Source organism: Cervus elaphus, chromosome 12, assembly GCF_910594005.1.
Source record: "Cervus elaphus chromosome 12, mCerEla1.1, whole genome shotgun sequence".
In the NCBI taxonomy this organism is placed as follows: domain Eukaryota; kingdom Metazoa; phylum Chordata; class Mammalia; order Artiodactyla; family Cervidae; genus Cervus; species Cervus elaphus.
In genome coordinates, this window is record NC_057826.1 from 71467260 (window position 1) to 71483691 (window position 16432).

A 16432-nucleotide genomic window follows, 5' to 3' on the forward strand; every position below is an offset into this window, starting at 1 on the left:
AACCGTGTGATTAAAAATAGTGTACTAGCACCATGTCTGAGGTCTGACCTGAAAAGATGAGAAGAGAGAGGAAGTAGAGGGCAAGACAAAAATATAACCCAGAAGTAGATCGCCTTATCTGGCACTCTGTTAGCTAACGCTAGTCACATGGCCACACCTAGCTAAACGAAGGCTGAGAAATACCATCTCTGGTGGGTTGCAACTAGAGGGTCTTAATACTAAATTGAAGGAAGGAAAGCAGACGGTAGGGGTCTTCTTGCCACAAGGTGGGACTGAGGCCTGAAAGTCAATGATCTTTGCCTGATTTTGACTCCGCCACTGATTTCCCATGATCCTTGAAGAAAATATATCCTACTTTCTATTCTGTGTTACATCGAAACTGCTCCCCTTCTTCACAGAAAGAGGGTAAGAATGAATGGCTTGGTATAGGCAGAAAAAATTAGCTACATGCATATGTGAATTTTGCATGTAGTCTGGACTAGACCACAACCATTACCATAGGGAGTGGATGGTTTTATCTAATTCTCAATTCTCTCAGCTTCTGCCCTTTTATCTTTCCTAAGGCAAGGCCCCTAATTCACACGCTTACAAAAATTAAGTCAAAATGGATTAAAGACCTAATTGTAAAACTTAAAACTATAAAACCTGGGTGAGAAAGCATAGGCTCAAATCATCATGACCTTGAATTAAGCAATGCTTTATTCAATATCATGACAAAAACAAAACCTACAGAAGAAAAAGTAGATAAATTGGACTTTATCAAAATCAAAAGCTTTTTGCTGTAAAGGGCACCATGGAGAAAGTGAAAAAACAACTCATGAATATTTGCAAATCATAGATCTGATAAGGGAATTGTATCCAAAATAAAGAACCCTCACATCTCAACATTAAAAAGACAAATAGACCAACTTAAAAATGGATGAAGGATCTAAACAGACATTTCTCCAAAGATGATATACAAATGGCCATAAGCATATGAAAATATGTTCAATGCCATCAGATCAAATTAAATTCGAACCACAATGAGATAACACTTCATTCTCACTAGGATGGCTGTAACCAAAAAGACTATCAATTAGAAGTGTGGGACAGGATGTGGAGAAATTGAACCTTCATACACTGCTGGTGGGAATGTAAAATGTTGTAGCCACCATGGAATACATTCTGGGAATTCCTCAAAATATTAAGCATAGAGTTACCATATGACTCAGCAGTTTCATTCCTCAGTATGTGCCCAAGAGATAGTAAATATTGATCAGTTGCTCAGTCATGTCCAACTCTTTGTGAGTCCATGGATAGCAGCACGCCAGGTTTCCCTGTCCTTCACCATCTCTTGGAGCTTGCTCAAACTCATATCCATTGAGTTGGTGATGCCATCCAACCATCTCATCCACTGCCATCCCCTTCTCCTCCTGCCTTCAATCTTTCCCAGCATCAGGGTCTTTTCAAATGAGTCTGTTCTTCACATCAGGTGGCCAAAGTATTGGAGCTTCAGTTTCAGCATTAGTCCTTCCAATGAATATTTAGAACTGATTTCCTTTAAGATTGACTGGTTTGATCTTCTTGCTGTCCAAGGGACTCTCAAGAGTTTTCTCCAGCACCACAGTTCAAAAGCATCAGTTCTTCAGTGATTAGCCTTCTTTATGGTCCAACTCTCACATCCATACATGACTACTGGAAAAAACCATAGCTTTGACTATATGGGCCTTTGTCAGCAAAGTAATCTCTCTGCTTTTTAATAGGCTGTCTAGGTTTGTCATAGCTTTTCTTCCAAGGAGCAAGTGTCTTTTAATTTCATGGTTGCAGTTACCATCTGCAGTGGTTTTGGAGCCCAAGAAAATAAAGTCTCTCACTGTTTCCATTGTTTCCCCATCTAATTGCCATGAAGTGATTGGACCAGATGCCATGATCTTAGTTTTCTGAATGTTGAGTTTTAAGCCAGCTTTTTCACTCTCCTCTTTCACCTTCATCAAGGAGCTCTTTAGTTCCTCTTCACTTTCTGCCATAAGGGTGGTGTCATCTGCATATCTGAGGTTATTGATATTTCTCCCGTAATCTTGATTCCAGCTTGTGCTTCATCCAGCCTGGCATTTTGCATGGTGTACTCTGCATATAAGTTAAATAAGCAGGATAACAATATACAGCCTTGACGTACTTTTTTCCCAATTTTGAACCAGTCTGTTGTTTCATGTCCAGTTCTAACTGTTGCTTCTTGACCTGCATATAGATTTCTCAGGAGACAGGTAAGGTGGTCTGGTTAATCTCCTTAAGAAATTTCCATGGTTTGTTGTGATCCACACAGTCAAAGGCTTTGGCATAGTCAATAAAGCAGAAGCAGATGTTTTTCTGGAACTCTCTTGCTTTTTTGATGATCCAACGGATGTTGGAAATTTGATCTCTGGTTCCTCTGTCTTTTCTAAATCCAGCTTGAACATCTGGAACCTCTTCGTTCACATACTATTGAAGCCTAGCTTGGAGAATTTTGAGCATTACTTTGCATGTGTGATGAGTGCAGTTGTGCAGTAGTTTGAACATTCTTTGACATTGCCTTTCTTTGGGATTGTAGTGAAAACTGACCTTTTCCAGTTCTGTCACCACTGCTGAGTTTTCCAAACATATTGAGTGCAAGAATTTAACAGCATCATCTTTTAGGACTTGAAATAGCTCAGCTGGAATTCCATCACCTCCACTAGCTTTGTTCGTAGTGATGCTTCCTAAGGCCCACTTGACTTCACATTACAGGATGTCTGGCTATAGGGGAGTGATCACACCATCATGGTTATCTTTAAGATCTTTTTTGTTTAGTCCTTCTGTGTATTTTTGCCACCTCTTAAAATCGTCTGCTCCTGTTAGGTCTGTACTGTTTCTGTCCTTTGTTGTGCCCATCTTTGTATGAAATGTTCCCTTGGTATCTCTTTCTTGAAGAGATCTCTAGTCTTTCTCATTCTATTGTTTTCCTCTGTTTCTTAGCATTGATCACTTAGAAAGGCTTTCTTATCTCTTCTTGCTAGTCTTTGGAACTCTGCATTCAGATGTGTATATTTTTCCTTTTCTCCTTTGCCTTTCACTTCTCTTCTTTTCTCAGCTTTTTGTGGGCCTCCTCAGATAACCACACAAAAACTTGTACACAAATGTTCAAAGCAGCATTACTCATAACAGACAAAAAGTGGTAGCAGTGTAAATGTCTATCAGCTGATGAATGAATAAATAAAAGGTGCTCTATCTATATACCAGAATATTATATGTCTGTAAAAAGGTATGAAGTTCTAACATACACTGCAACATAAATGAACCTTGTAAACATTCAGTTCAGTTCAATTCAGTTCAGTTCAGTTGCTCAGTTGTGTCCAACTCTTTGCAACCCCATGAATCGCAGTATGCCAGGCCTCCCTGTCCATCACCAACTCCCGGAGTTTACTCAAACTCACGTTCGTCGTGTTGGTGATGCCATCCAGCCACCTCAACCTCTGTCATCCCCTTCTCCTCCTGCCCCCAATCCCTCCCAGCATCAGGGTCTTTTCCAATGAGTCAACTCTTCTCATGAGGTGGCCAAAGTATTGGAGTTTCAGCTTCAGCATCAGTCCTTCCAATGAACACCCAGCACTGATTTCCTTTAGGATGGACTGGTTGGATCTCCTTGCAGTCCAAGGGACTCTCAAGAGTCTTCTTCAACACTATAGTTCAAAAGCATCAATTCTTTGGCACTCAGCTTTCTTCACAGTCCAACTCTCACATCCATACATGACCACTGGAAAAACCATAGCCTTGACTAGATGGACCTTTGTTGGCAGAGTAATGTCTCTGCTGTTTAATATGCTATCTAGGTTGGTCATAACTTTCCTTCCAAGGAGTAAGTGTCTTTTAATTTCATGGCTGCAATCACCGTCTGCAGTGATTTTGGAGCCCAAAAAAATAAAGCCTGACACTGTTTCCACTGTTTCTCCATCTATTTGCCATGAAGTGATGGGACCAGATGCCATGATCTTAGTTTTCTGAATGTTGAGCTTTATGCTCAGTGAAAAAAAGCCAGTCACAAAAGACTACATATTGTATTACTGCTTTTATATGAAATATCTGTAATAGACAAATCTGTAGAAACAGAAAATAGATCTGGGAATGGTGTGATAGCAGGTGAAAAGGGGGAGTGACTACTTTTGGGTATGGGATTTGAGGGAAAGCTGATGAAAGATTCTAAAATTGACTTAGGTCATGGTTGCACAACTCTGTAAATATAGTAAAAACTATTGTACCGTTTGAATAGATTATGGTATAATACATGAACTATATTTCAATAAAGCTGTTATTTTTAAAAATTCAGTGGGAGTTACATGCCTAACAATGGGAAAATTATTTTTAAACAGCTTTATTGGGTTATAATTTGCATATCATAAAATCTATCCCTTTAAGTGTACAACTTTGTGAATTTTAATAAATTTATGCAGCTGTACAGCCATTGTTACTGTTCAGTTTTAGAACATTTTCATCACCCCAAAAGGATTCCTTATGCCTATTGCAGTTTATACTAGTTACCACTCCCAGCCCTAGGCAACCTATCATCTGCTTCTCTCACATTTTAATGCATTAAATTGATAAACCATACAATATGTGGTCTGTTGAATCTGGCCTTTACATTTAGCATTACATTTTTGAGGTTCATCCCTATTGCATTATGTAATGGTGCTCTGTTCCTTCTTATTGCCTAAGAGTATTTCTGTGTGTTTTAAATACGTATTACATATATAAATTGTACACACATACATACACAAAAAGGTATACATGTATGTATATATATACATGATTGTGTATGTGTGTGTATATATATATATGGAGAGAGATACACAAGTAAACTCATCTCACATACTAAAACATGTTTATAGTAAAATAGCACTATCTTGATTAATATAGCTTTATAATAAGTATTAAAATCAGATAGAGTGAGTCCTCCTACAATGTTGTGCTTTTTTTTGATATTATTTTGACTCTTCTGATCCTTTGCATTCCTATATAAATTTAAGGGTGAATTTATCAATTTTTGTAAGAAAGTCCTGCAGGGATTTTGATAGATATTGCAGTGGATCTATACATCAGTTTTGGGAAATTTTTATCTTAATAAATCTTTCAGTCCATAAACACAGAATGTCTGTCCATTCATTTATTCTTCTTGGATTCCTTTCAACAAGGTATTAGATTTTCCAGTATATAAATCTTACACTATTTTATGAAACCTACACAGTATTTATTTTTGATGCAACTACAAATGGAGGTGTTTTCTTAATTTCATTCATTTTTTTCTTAATTTCATTTCAGATTGTTCACTGCTGGTGTCTATATATACTGACATGTAGAAATTGAGTTTTTAAAATGTCAGCCATGTATCCTATGACCTAGATGAAATTTTTTATTATAGTGAAGGTATTTTTTGGTGTGGATTCTTTAGAATTTTCTACATACAGGATTGTGTCATCTGTGAATAAAAGGAGTGTTTTTTTCCTTTCCAATAAGAATGAATGCCCTTCATTTCTATTTTATTTTGCATGACTGCCCTGGATAGAACTACTGCAATACGGAATAAAGTAGAGAGAACAGACATCCTTGTCTTGTTCTTGATCTTAGTGGGAAAACATTTGGTCTTTGACTATTAAGTTTGGTACTTACTTGCAGAGTTTTCGTAGGTATCTTTCATCAAGTTGAGGAAGTTCTCTTCTAGCTTGATGAGAGCTTTTTATATTGAATGAATGATAGTTAGATGTTGTCAACTGCTTTCTGTCTATTGAGTTGATGGTGTGGTTTTGTCCTTTATTTATACAGTTTATTACATTATCTGCTTGAGAATGTGTTTGAAATCAGTATTATTGTTAAATTGTCTATTTCTCCCTCAATTCTGTCAATTTTTACTTCACATATTTTGGTCTCTGTTATTGGGTGCTTTGAAAGTGAAAGTATTAGTCACTCAGTCACGTCCAACTCTGCAGTCCCATGGAGTGTAGCCCATCAGGGTCCTCTGTCCATGGAATTTTCCAGGCAAGAATATTGGAGTGGGTTGCCTTTACCTTCTCCAGGGGATCTTCCCAATGCAGGGATCAAACCTGGGTTTCCCACACTGCATGCAGATTCTTTACCGTCTGAGCCACCAAGGAGTTTATAATAAATACATCTTACCCCCAAACTGATTCTTATGAAATATCTCCCTCTTTTATTTTTTAAAAAAATTTTCCCCAAGTATTTCTTTTCTTTGAAATTGAAATATAGTTGATTTATAATATTATATTAGTTTCAGGTGTACACTGTGATGATTCACTATTTTTTCAGATTACATTCATTATAAGTTATCACAGGATAATGGCTATAACTTCCTGTGCTATACAATATATCTTTGTTGCTTATGTATTTTGTACATAATAGTTTGTATCTGATAATCCCATACCCCTATTTTGTCCCTCCCTACCTCCTTTTCCCCTTTGTTAACTACAAATTTGTTTTCTGTTGTCTGTGAGTCTGTTTTATATATACATTGATTTGTATTATTTTTCAGGTTCCACATATAAGCCATATTATGTAGTATTTATGTTTTTCTGTGTGACTTGTTTCACCCTGAATAATATTCTCTAGGTCCATCTGTGTTGCTGTAAATGGCAGAAGTTTACTCTTTTTTATGGCTGAGTCCCTTTTTATATGAATACTTTTTGTCTCAAAATTTATTTTGTAGAGCCACTCTGGCTGTCTTACATGCTAGTTACAGTTATTGTTTGCATGATGTATCTTCAGTCCTCTTACTCTCAACTTATTTGTGTCTTTGAATTGGAAATGTGTTTTGTAGATAGCTTACTTTGAACCTTTTTTTCCCCCAAATGCAGTCTGACTGGCTCTTCCTTTTACTGGTGTGTGTAATGAATTTATAGATAGTGTAATTATTCAGATGATTGGTTTCATGTGTGCCATTTTGCTATTTGATTTTTATATGTCTTTTTCTTCCTCTATTCTTCCTTTACTGCTTTCTTTTGGTTTAATTGACATTTTCTAGTACTATTTTAATTCCTTTGAGTGTTTTTAACTACTTTTTAAAGTTACATTCTTAATTGCTCTAGGGAACTTAGTATGTCTTTGATATGAAATAATCTACTTCACATTAGTATGAACTTAACAAGTAAATCAACTTTGCTCCAATATTGTTCTCTTCTCTCTCAACTCCTTTGTGACAATACTGATATATGTATTATATCTTCATGTGTTATAAGCCCAGCAATACAGTTTTATAATTATTGTTTTATGCATTTTTAAATAGGTATAAGAACAAAAAAGAGAAACATTGGTACATATTCATATTGTTTTACATTGAACTGCATAGTAATCTTTACCACTGCTCTTTATTTCTCAGTATGGACTCTAGTTAGTGTCTGGTGTCATTTGCTTTCAGCTTGGAGTACTTATTTCTTGTGAGGCAAGCCTGCTACCCTTTGCTGATAGACCTGTTTGTGGGTTGGATAATATGCCCAAAGGTCAGGCAGTTTTAAGTTCCTCCTGGATTTTACTTTCTGCTTGCACAGGGCCTCATCATATCCAGCTAGAGACGAATAGATAGCTGGGGCCCTCTCTGGTTCTTCCTGAATGTGTCTGTCTGGGACCTTGCACATGGCCTGCCTCACCCTGTTAGACCTTCTTTTCCATGGAGCTAGGGGAGAGAATGGGAACAATCTGGGGCTGAAATATCATAGACTCCCACTGTTCTTACCAAGGTTCATTATTTAAAAAAAAAAAAAAAAAACTTCTCAATTTCCGGTATACCTTTGGTCAATTTCCAGAATCCTAAAACAGTTTTTTGAATGGTTTTGTCCAATTTTGTCACTTTTATTGGGCGAAAGAACTCACTGAGCTCTTCACTTCTGGAAACCCCACCTTCAACAGGAGAAATTCTTGATTCTCCCTGACACAGGATGTTTTACAAGAAAGGAGGGCTAATGAATAGCAAACCAGTACAGCAGAGGTGAGGGCTACAAAAGCCATGGTACTTACATTTTGCAAGAGCTGGAAAGTGAAGGGTGATAACATAATTTGGAAATAGATTCTCTTCTCCCATCTCTTTTGAGAAACCAACAGTGCATGCAATGTACAAATGGAAACCAGAAAGAGAGATTGACCTTCTGCAAGAACAAGTTAAAGTTAAAGGAATAAAGAATGAAGAAGAAAGAACAATGAAGAAGATAATGTTTTAAGTTTCCCCCGTGTGGTCATTGGGAAATGTCCCATAGGACAAATGAACAGTGTGATGGACCGAGGAGTCTCAGAAGTCCTGCTGGAGAGAGAAGATGCTATCCAGCTGTCCTCTGAGTTTAGCTTTTGGAGGGGAATGATATATAAATAATTATGGTAACTGTATGGTGAATACTCAGTATCACCTGAGCTTTTACTTAAGAAAAGAAATCCTTGGCAAAGATCTGAGAACATAATGGGACAGTGGCTGTAGCGGCTGGAGGAAGGCTGAGCTGAGACGGGGGCCAGTTGTAATTAGTTCTGAACTGAGACATCCTCTTGGCCCTGTCCATCTAGATCCATCTGGGTCTCCTCCTTCAAGGTTCTAGAGTTGACTGTAAGCATCATGAAACCATTCAGAGGATGTGTCCTCAATGCCAAGTACATGTTGTATGTTCTCTTTTGAAGAAAGGAGGCATTTTCCCTGGAGAACTGTCATATTGATGTTTCTTCAAGAGGCGAGATGAAGTGATCCAGCACTGAGAAGCCACAGGAAAAAAATAAATTAGACCCGGAAGGATCCTGGCAAACATAGAGTGTACCTTCCTATTTTTCAGGTGTGGAATTGAAGCACAGGAGTCTTAGAGGTACTCAAAGGACCTCACTGTTAAATGGCAGTGACAATACCCTGGGCTTTCCCACCCTCTGAATAGTGATGTGCTGCCCCATCAAGCTACAGAAATGCCTACAGATCTCTTCTTTCATCCTCATTTCTCATCACATGAGGACATACTCTTCACTTAACTGGCCTGAGTGTCTCTGGTATATGGAAAATATTAAATTTTTAAAAAGAGAGAGAGGGAGAGAGAAAAGCTCTGCAACTAGACCAGAAATATTGAGGAAAATGTATTCATTCTTACTGAAGCTGGAATTGGGGAGTCATTTCTGATTGAGTTCTTTTTCCCAAACCTTCACTTCATATCCGTATGGGATTCTCTTCCTCACTGTCTCTGAATTCAATAATATCCCAGAGAATCTTCAATCATCACTACCCAAGCACCTGCCATGGGCAGAGAACACACTGCTGAGAAGTACCTCCTGCCTGTAATTTACTCTTCTCTCATTGTGTGCACTTGGCGTTTTTACACAGAAGTGGGATTATTGTCATCTCATCACCTGAATATTTTCGGGACTTGTTTATAAGCTTCATCTGAGGCCTAGATCCCAGTCTTATTTAGCATGTGTCCAGACAGACATATAAGCAAATCTGCAGTAAATGTAAAGGACAGCTCATTAGAAACTGACCACAAAGGAAAAACCCTGATGTTACTCTCTCATGGAATAAGTTCCCATTCCACTAGGGTCTCAGACAATGGGGTCTCAGATTCAGTTCCATGGACTGCATCCATTCCCCCTTCCTCTTCTTAGCCTTGGCCTCTGAAAAGCTCACCAGTGTACCTCTCAAGGAGATGGGAAAACAAAGGGTCGTTTTGTCATCTGTGGAGGTTTGTGGCCGCTCTGTGTTGGAAGGATTCAGTTATAAGATTTGTTTGGAAAATTATGACACAGGGAGTCAGACCCACATACATACAGGATGGGAGGAACACAACAGAGGGAGATGGTGGGGGCGTTGAAGCAGAGAAGAAGAATGTTGAGAGATGGGACACTGGTGTGGGGTGGAAAAGCAGAGGCAGGCCACACAGAGGAAGTTGAAAGGAGAGACAGAGCAAGGGAGACATCCACAAATAGGGTGTCTGCAAACATACAAACATTAAGAGGAAAACGCCCACAGAGTATCACAGAGACACATGGGGGGAGACAAAGGACGAAGATATAGATGGAGGAAGAGACTCAGTGATGAACCCCTTCCAGCTGATGCTTAACCTGTCTCAGGAATGTGTGGTAGTCTAAAAGAACTATGGGTTAATAATTATCTATAAAAGCACTTCTACTTAGAAAGGAAGACTTGGCAGACAGCCAGGGCTCCTTTCCCTTGATTTATGAAATGGTTTTAAAATTGAATCAGAAATTCCTTCCCATTGTGCTGTTTGTCAGCAAACTTCAATTTGAGGTTATCTCTACAGCGACTCTCCTGGGTACCCGACAACCATACCAGTCCATGTGCGCGGTTCAGGGCAGGGAGGAGCCAGGACCTAGTGGACACTCGTCAGGGTCCTGCTGGAGACCCGCTGCCTAAGCCATGTCCGTCTTGTGGTTTCAGTGGAAACAGTCGCACAGCTGCCCCAGTCACCGTGCCGATAGAAGAGGTCCTGCAGACCTTACACGACCTGATTGCCTACTTCCAGCCCCCAGAGGAGGGGATGCAGCATGAAGGCAAGCAGAACAAGCTCCGCTCCCTCAAAAACAGACAGAATCTTTTCAAGGAAGAGGTAAGTCCAAAACATTAAAAAAAATGAGATGCTCTTTGTGTCCAGAGCAAGAAGTACCCCGATGACTGCAATTTACACAGTCTCCATGCAGTCTCTTTGTCTCCATGCATGCATGCGTTCAAGAAAGAGAGAAAGCTGGAAAGAAAAAGATTCACTGGAAGTTACCCTTTCCTGTCAGCACCTGGATCACATTAGCAGCAAACATTGTTGTGCTTATACTTTGGTACATTCAAACCAGATTAATTTAAAGCCTCAATGTCACCCATCTATCCAAAATTCATCTTTCATAAAATCTCAGCTATGAGAGTGTGGCATTAGCTGTGATTCCCAAATTTTGGAAGGTGTCAGAATTACCTTAGAACTTTGTTGAGAAAGTATGAATTCCCAGGTTCCACCACATCAGAAATGCCTGGGGAGCTGGTTTAAGAGATACAGACGCTACTATGTCTCAAGGTGAACTTGAGCATCTGAGTCATGAGGGATGGTCATAGCTATGGGGAAAATACTAACTTGGCGCTCATGGAGTCCTGGCCCTAGTTCTGGCTCCATCCCTAGCTGTGTGTGATCTTAGATCACATGGCTTTTCTAAGCTTGGACATGATGATTTGGCATTAATTTCAAGGCCGTGGTCATATTCCTGCGGCCTTGCATTCCTGTGGACAGGGCTTGTCCTTTGGGCACTTCTAAAGTTGGTAGTGTGGGAAGTAGACCTGTCCCTACTGAGCCTTTGGCTGGGGGAATATTCTGTGTGCCTTTATAGACTGCTGAAACTACACTTATACCATTTCCCTCCTGCTCTTTAAGAACAGCTGGGCACAGATGTTTTTACTGGGTGGCATAGTACTGTAAATTAGATGGAAAGGTCATTTTAGAAAATCCTCTTTTAGTCTTATTGTCTCTAAATTCCCTTTTTGGAGCAGATGGGGAGATGCACAAGTTTGCGTCTTAAAGAAAAATAGATCCTATATCCAAGGGCTGTTTCTAGATGAGTCAGAATCATTTCACACCAGACAGAGCAGGCTTCTGTGAGACTCATTCGTGTTCCCTCTTCCGCACTACGTCCTTGGTTTAAGTTAAACACGTGGGGGCAAGCCCGTGAGAGGAGACTGCTGACTCACTTCCAAAATGGATGCTATTTAGGTCTCTGAGGCATAAAAAATGCATATTTTGTTTTGGGGAGGCAAAAATAAAACCCAAATTGGCATCGTGAAGGTCTGTTTGCACATTAGTATCATCAGCTTTGAAAGGTGAATGATATGGGAGAGGAGAGAACAAAAGGGATCCTGAGATCTTACCTATTTTTACTTTTTTCCCCAACTCACCTTCACAGGGAATGTTAGCCCTTGTGTTAAACTGCATTGATCGCTTAAATATCTACAATAGCATAGCACACTTCGCAGGGATCGCCAGGGAGGAGAGTGGGATGGCCTGGAAAGAAATTCTGAACCTCCTCTACAAATTGCTAGGTAAGTACATGCCCAGAGCTCTCTCCCTGGGCAGGTGGCTGGGGAGGTCTGTAGGCATTTTTGTTGTGGGAAGGGGGAGCCCAACAGGGGGCTTTTATCTAACATTCAGAAATGAGTGGTCTAGGGAGATATACGTGCTGACAAAACAAGAGACTTTGTTGGGAAGGGGCACCTGGACAGAGGGAGGAGAGTTAGGGAACCCAGGAGGAGTGTTCTGTCCCGTGGCTCACAGTCTCGGGTCTTATGGTGATGGGATTAGTTTCCAGGTTGTCTCTGGTCAACCACTGTTACTCAGGGTCCTTGCTGGTGGTGCATGCATTGCTCAGCCAAGATGGATTCCGGCAAGGAGGATTCTGGGAGGTCAGTAGGGTATGTGATGTCTCCTTTTGACCTTTCCCAAATTCTTCCTGTTGGTGCTGCTTTGTTAGTTCTGTGTTCCTTACCAGGATCTCCTACCATAAAATAACTCATGCAAATGATTACTGTGGTGCCTGGCCAGGGTGGGTAGTTCCAGCCAATGTTTCCCCTAACATTTTCATGGAACAAACTGCTATTGTCATCCAGCCTCATTCCTTGGAAGATTGTGCTAACCATTTGATTCTAACCCAGTGGATTATTAAATCAACCCTGAATATTCATTGGAAGGACTGATAATGAAGCTGAAGCTCCAATACTTTGGCCACCTGATGCGAAGAGCCAATTCACTAGAAAGACCCTGATGCTGGGAAAGATTGAGTGCAAGAAGAGAAGGGGGAGACAGAGGATGAGATGGTTGGATGGCATCACTGACTCAATGGACATGAGTTTAAGCAAGCTCCGAGAGATAGTGAAGGACAGGGATGCCTGGTGTGCTGCAGTTGATGGGGTTGCAGAGAGTCAGACATGACTTGGTGACTGAACAACAACTAACCCAGCCATTCATTGTGTTAACTGGTAACTTATTTTACTTTCCAAAATGACAGCAACTGGAAGCAAATGGTGATTGGTTTTATCAAACTACCTGTGAAGCCCTTGGCAGTTCCTTACATTCCCTGAATCTCAATTCCTCATCATTAAAATGAGAGAACAAAGAAAAAATATGTTTAAGATACCCTCCACTTCCAGACATTTGACACCTGCAGTTGGAGGATGTCTACTCTGTTCAAAAATGTACCCTTTCACTGTCTACTTGTTGGGAAGTCGTGATTCCTGCTGTTTTGGCCTGTTTTTATTTCATTTTGGTGAAAGAAAAAGGAACTTGAGTAGAGATGTTCTAGCATCAAATCTTTCTTCTCACAAGTCTGAATGCATGGTGACCTTCCAGTGCCTGCTGTAACCTATGCCACGTGGGCCCAGGCTGCCAGCCTGTGAGAAGAAGACAGTGGAAGACAGTATTGGCCTCTGCAAGAAGGTGGCCACCAATAATGATTTGGCCATGGTAACAAGGCAGCGTTTTAGGGCTTTTCTCTGATGTAAATGTCCCATTGAGAGAAAGTCCATGGAAAGTTGAGCAGGCCAGAGGGAAGCCTGGAGAAGTCAGGCTAGACTCATTCTCGTTGTCAAGGGTCAGGCTGATTAGATTGTGACTATACTGAGTGACCTTATAAAGTCTCTTCTAATTCTTAACATTTTATGATATGGCTTAAACTCAGTAGTAATTATTACAACAGTAATAGCTAATGTTTGTTGATGCCAGGCAGTAGGATATCTCTTTTTGATCCTCAGAGCAACACTGTGAGGTGTAGGTACTATGACCATTTTATTGAAGAATCTGATGCTCAGAAATGTTCATAACTCATCCAGGGTCATACATGTTATAGGTGATAGAACTATGGCTTGAGTCCAGACAGCCTGACTGCAGAGCCTCAAGGTCAACCCCCTTGGTGGTATTCATTCACCAAGAATCATGTCTGATTCTTTGCAACCCCATGGGTTACCACATGCCAGGCTTCCCTGTCTCTCACTATGTCCCAGAGTTTGCTCAGACTCATACCCATTGAATCGATGATGCCATCCAACCATCGCATCCTCTGTTGCCCCCTTCTCCTCCTGCCCTCTTTCTTTCCCAGCATCAGGGTCTTTTCCAATAAGTCTGTTCTTCACATCAGGTAGCCAAAATATAGGAGCTTCAGCTTCAGCACCAGTCCTTCCAATGAATATTCAGGGTTGATTTCCTTTGGGATTGACTGGTTTGATCTTGTTATGGCTGACCTGAGAAGCAGGAGAGGAGTTCAGACTGAATTCTGCCCTTTAATGACTGTGGAGGTACAAAGCAGAGGTCCTGAGGAAGAATTTCCTTATCCAAATACCTTACAAATGTCTGTGAATCCCACAGTCTTTGAAAACCAGCAGCATGACGAGCAAGCCTCAGGGCCAATCAGTTAACATGGACTTATTCCAGAGTCCCACCTATAGTACTGGCCTATGGAGGGAAGGTTACTTGGTCTAGATTAGTGGAAATCTAGTGACAGCATCTTCTCTGTCTACCTTTTCAGTATCATCTACCAGTGGTCCTCAAGCATGAACAGGCATCAGAATTAGCTGGAGGGCTGGTTAGAACACAGACGCTGGGCCCATCCCTGGAGTTTCTGGTTCAGTAGACATAGGACAAACCACAGAATTTGTGTTTTTTAACATGTTCTCAGGTGATACTGATATTCCTATCCGAGGATCACACCTTGAGAACCACTATCATGTACTGATGCATTTTAGATATTGTAGAGTTTCATGTTTTGTTATTATTGCCTATTAGTTTAACCCAACCCTTTCAGTTGTACTCATTTGGATGCCTTCATTTAGCACTGAAGAATAGCAAGTCTTTAGCTAGATTTAAGAAAACGTTAGAGAAAATTGAGTTCTGAAGCCAGCAACCAAGCAGATACTGTTTTCTTTCTTATCACTATCTAAAGTAATTTTTTAAAATCTGTGTGTGTTTTGTCTCTCTCCCCCATTTCACAAAGGCAGGGAATCTGTTGTTGTGTTCCCACTGCCTTATTCCCAGCAAGTAGACAGATGCCTCGTACACAGTAGAATCTCTGGAAGTATTTGAATGAATGGTAGATTTTTCTTGCTCTTCAAAATGTAGAGACAGGAATGTATCAAAAGGCTTGGGAGGGGAAGGGGACTGTTTCATTCTTTTTAATTGCTAAGCAGATGGAGTATTCAACAGCATCCCAAGTTCCCATACTGTGCCCTTTAACCTACATGATCAAACATGTTCTCCTTCACAGCTGCTCTTATTCGTGGAAACAGAAACAACTGCGCTCAATTCTCCAATAACCTTGATTGGCTGATCAGCAAATTGGACAGACTAGAATCTTCCTCAGGTAGGATTTGACAGGGAACAGAACTGGAGAAGGTGGGGTGTTTTTTGTTTGTTTCTGTTTAAAAAAGAGAGTTTAATCTCCAAACAATTTTTCCCCCCACTGGATTGCAAGCAATCCTCAGTAATTACTTCAACAAAAGAAACAGAATCCTAAATCTTCCTGGTACTCTTAAAACCTTATTGATCAGCTTTAAGGCAGGTGTCAAAACTCATTCCTTTCCTGCTTCATTTTTCACTTTGTGCTCTCATCTCCTCTCCCTGGGTCCTTGAATCATTCCCAACCCAGTCTGAACATGGTCCTCTCCACTATTTAGAAGCAGGACTGAAAGATGACCAAGAACTTAGAGGAAATGATACTCCTCATACCCCCGAGTCACCCTCAACACCATATCTAGAGCCCTTCTTGATGACTCTCAGAGAACTTGAGCCAAGAAAAGTGGTCATCGTTAGTAAGTGACCATGCCGTGAGGCTCTGCAGTTTGCTTCCTCAGAGATGAGAGAACCTGAGAGGTGTGGGTCCCCCGCTGGGAAGCTGAATGGTTTCGGTGTTCTTTTCATCATTTACAGATGACAGGAGCTTGAACAGACAAGCCAAGGGAAAGCTCCTCTAGAATCATCCACCTCCACATATGTCTTCTTCCTAAGCCTCTGTTTCCTTCAGTGCCTCCTGCCAGGGGCCAGATTACATTTTAGGGTAATTTATGATAACCTTGGGAAACAAAGAGAATCAAGAGGAGTCTTCTCAATATAAACCTGTAAAGATATTAGTCAACAACTTACTGTGCATTTCCACCCCAGTGTTACATGCAGGTGCCAGGCTGCATGTTTTTCTTACACCTCTGCTTAATACAGAAAACCATCCAGTGTGCCCAGAAAAGGGGACAAAGCCCAGTAATCTTTATTTAGTGAGCTTAAAATTTACTCATATACCATACCAGTGCATCTAAAAATAAATTCTGGAGTGATTCCTAGAAAAATTCTTTTTCAAGGAACGTTCAAAGCATTTTCTAAGTTATTTGAATGACCTTTAGAATTTGTAGTAAACTAGGTATCCCTTTTTCTATCTGTTTTTAAATTAGGTATTG

General features: G+C 40.3%; 1 protein-coding gene across 13 annotated transcripts in view; it reads left to right on the plus strand.

Moving 5' to 3' along the window:
* The window catches only part of RYR3 (ryanodine receptor 3), a 548224-nt gene that overhangs the window by 275530 nt on the left and 256262 nt on the right, over positions 1–16432 (plus strand). For all 13 annotated transcript variants that reach the window (XM_043919301.1, XM_043919310.1, XM_043919307.1 and 10 more), the window contains exons 13-15: positions 10409–10577; positions 11908–12043; positions 15253–15348. In XM_043919301.1, the coding sequence (XP_043775236.1) occupies positions 10409–10577; positions 11908–12043; positions 15253–15348 (401 nt within the window). The remainder of the gene's footprint in view (positions 1–10408; positions 10578–11907; positions 12044–15252; positions 15349–16432) is intronic.